The sequence below is a fragment of the Lonchura striata genome, chromosome 6 (genome assembly GCF_046129695.1).
Source record: "Lonchura striata isolate bLonStr1 chromosome 6, bLonStr1.mat, whole genome shotgun sequence".
Taxonomy (NCBI): domain Eukaryota; kingdom Metazoa; phylum Chordata; class Aves; order Passeriformes; family Estrildidae; genus Lonchura; species Lonchura striata.
The window spans coordinates 51,972,423-51,975,472 of record NC_134608.1 but is presented as its reverse complement, the minus strand read 5'-3'; the positions used below and the strand labels follow the sequence as shown (position 1 = coordinate 51,975,472).

The following is a 3,050-nucleotide window of genomic DNA, read 5'->3' as shown; positions in this document are numbered from 1 at the left end:
GGGGATACAATGTTTTAAAATGCCCTTATGCAATATATATATATTTATATATATAAACCGTATAAAAATAAAATATATTTTTCAAAAAAAAAAAAACCCAAAAACTTCATGGCACAGAACAATCTTAAATACCGATGCATATCTCGTGATCCACACACACCGCACTTATAATTAACAAAAACCACGTACAATTGCACTTTTCCTCTCTGTGACGTTCAAGTATATCGCAGTCCCCGCAGGGACTAATGAGTGTCCGATTCCCTGCCGGGTGCACATAACGCAGAGGGTAGAGCAGATGTGGGCGGCCTGTCCTTGCCCACGGCTGACGCGCACCCTCCGACCCTCGGGGGCAGAGGGCGAGGCCGGGGCCCGTCGCCCACCGGCGGGTCCCCCCTGAGCATCCCCTCCTCGGGGCGGCGGGGCGCGGGAGGGCGGCCAGGGCCGCCCGGCCCCCGGGAGCAGCGGCGGCGCCTTGGCGGCGCGGGCTGCGGCGGCTGCGGAGCCGGCGGTGCCCGGCCCGGCAGGGCCAGAGTCCGTGGCGGGCGGGGGGCGCAGCGTCCGCTGCCCTTCTCAGCTCCCCCGAGGGCGCGCCGGGGTCCCGCCCGGGCAGACGCTCTCCGCGAATCCTGGCGGATCTCAGTCCATCCGTCGAGGCGGCCTCGGCCGGGTCTTGCGGCGCTTCAGACTCCCAGGACGGCGGCGAGGGGCTGCGCCCGGCGCGTCCGCGGGCGCCGCCCGGAGCTGCGGGAGCGCGCTGGGCTGCGGCGCTCGGGCAGGGAGCGTCGCCGGCGGCCGTAGCCCTGAGGACTGATCTTGTTTGGAGGGGCGGCATCGTTCCTATCGTTGACGGCCGCCCTGTGGAGCTCGTCGACCAGCCAATGCACCGTGCACGTCCCGAAGCGGCACGCCTTTGTTTGGAAGTGGGGGAATCTGTTAATGCTCTGGCGGTAGCGCTTGACGCGGATGTGAGCATCCTCCCGGTTGCTGCAGGAAGAGAGAGAGCGCATGAGAAGAGCGCAGTGGGGGCCCGGAGGAGGGGACCCGGTGGGCGAGGGGAGGGGAGGGCAGAGGGCCCCCAGGCTGGAGACGGGCTCGTCCCCACGGTGCCCAGCAGTCCCGGCTGTGCCCTCCGCGGGAGCGCGGAGCACAGCCTGCTGCCCATGCGAGGAGAGGCCCCGCCGCTTTACGGCTGTTACTTTTCCCTATGCATCCAGGGCTCGAGTTACTATTTATATCTGACTTTCACGGCAAAGGCGCTACTATCTCCCGCCAGCTAAAGAGCGCAGGGAAAGGAAGGCGGGAGGCTGCTTTCAGCGCGATGCGCAGCCCGGACAGGACCTGCCTCTGGGGCGGGGAGGATCTTCAGCGAGAATAACCCTAAACACCCGGAAACGAGGGGACCCCGAAACTTTCCAATGTCTCGAGCAAGTGCCCGAACCCAAGAAGGGCTGGAATTTACCTGGAAGGCGAGACTCGGGAATCCTCCTTCACGTCCTGGGTGCGTATGAGAGGCAGCACGTCGGCGGCTGCCCCCAGCCCTCGGAGCAAGCCCGCAGGCTTCACGTCCCGCTTGGCTCGGCTTAGTGCCCATTTCGTCCATCTGAAAGAGCACAAGGGAAGAGGAGAGCCTGTTATCGCAAGTCTGCAGGGGCGGGAGCCAAACCAAATAGATTCGAGAGGCGAAAAACTTTGCCAGCGCCGAGATTTTTTTTTCCTTTTTTTTTTTTTTTTTCTTTTTTTTTTTTTTTTTTCCTCCCCGCAAAGTTTCCTGAAAGGGCACGAGGCCTTTAAGGAGCTGAGCAATTCCTGCAGGGAATCCAGTGCCTGTGATCGCTGCCGGAGCCAGGCGCGGGGGCTCGGCAGCTCGACGCGCGGCGCGGGGCGCTGGCAGGAGGGCGCGCTCCGATACTCACTTTCTTTTGAACTCTGTCGCTACGTCCACTCTTGCAGCATCCACCCCGAAGAAAGTCACAGAGCCGAGATAGAGCAGGGCTACGTGAAGTAGTTTCATTCTGGCTGGGCTCCTGCTGGAAGGGAAAGGGCAGAACTATAAGCATGCTTGCTAACAAAAGTCAAGTAAGGACTGTCCTTTATTCCTGGTGATTCCAGAGACCTCCTTCCCTCGCAGAGCCCCCAGGCTACCGGGGACTTTGTGTCTGATATGAACCAGAAGCTAATATTTGCTCAACAACTTATCACAGAGTAAATAACAGAGCCTCCAAAGTTTACGTTTGTCGAGAGTTTAGTTGCAGAGGCGGCTGAAAACCAGCAGGATTTCCAGAATACCCCCAGCGGCTTGCACTAGGATTTAGCAAACCCACAGGATCAGAGAGAGCTGGCTATCGGACGCATCGTTTCCAAACTCCAGCAAGTGTTTTGATGCCGGGAAGTTTATTCCCTGATAGCTCCTCTTCCCAATTCACACGCAGAACCAACTGGTTCTGGATCTTATGTTGTGAACTGCAGCTGATGCCAAGAGCCAGTGCAAGACTCCACAGCATAACTCCAAACTCTTCCAAACAGTCCAAATTTAGTAGAATTTTACTTGCGTTCCACCTCCCCTGAATCTTTTGTTGCTGCCAAGGACGGGGGGAAAAAATAGCTCTTACCTGACAGTGAGGATAATCCACTGAGACAAATGTTTTTGTAGTAGCGATCCGAGCTCGCAGGGTTTCCTGAGAAGAGAGAACTCCTCCTTTGTGTGTATGTGTGTGTGTGTGAAGTAATCACTGCCGAGCTCTGCGCTCCACTGCTCGCTTTTATAGAGCAGCGCTGAGAAGTGGGTGGACCTTGGCGTGGCTGGGCGATCTCTCTTTTGGCACCCCCCACCCCCACATTTCAAGCACTCCTTAAGCATTCTGACCTGGATTGGGGGCAACACGGAGGGGGGAAAAGAGGATTATTGAAAATTGTCTTCAACAACCCCCTTGGTATTTTGTTAATTATAACGGCAGCTTTTAGGATCCTGAGTTATGGCACAACTTGCAAAATCCGATGAGCCCCTCAGCCTGTTTTACTGGGGACAGACATTTTAACCGTCAAAATATAAT

General features: G+C 57.0%; 1 protein-coding gene across 1 annotated transcript; it reads right to left on the bottom strand.

Moving 5' to 3' along the window:
* Positions 1-680: 680 nt before the first annotated feature.
* On the bottom strand, positions 681-2,800 carry ADM (adrenomedullin). Its single transcript, XM_021529515.3, has 4 exons — positions 2,610-2,800; positions 1,914-2,027; positions 1,460-1,600; positions 681-984 (listed from the first exon to the last, which is right to left on the bottom strand). The coding sequence occupies exons 2-4, from the start codon at positions 2,009-2,011 to the stop codon at positions 681-683; spliced, it is 543 nt and encodes a 180-aa protein (XP_021385190.2). The 5' UTR covers positions 2,012-2,027; positions 2,610-2,800.
* Positions 2,801-3,050: the final 250 nt, after the last annotated feature.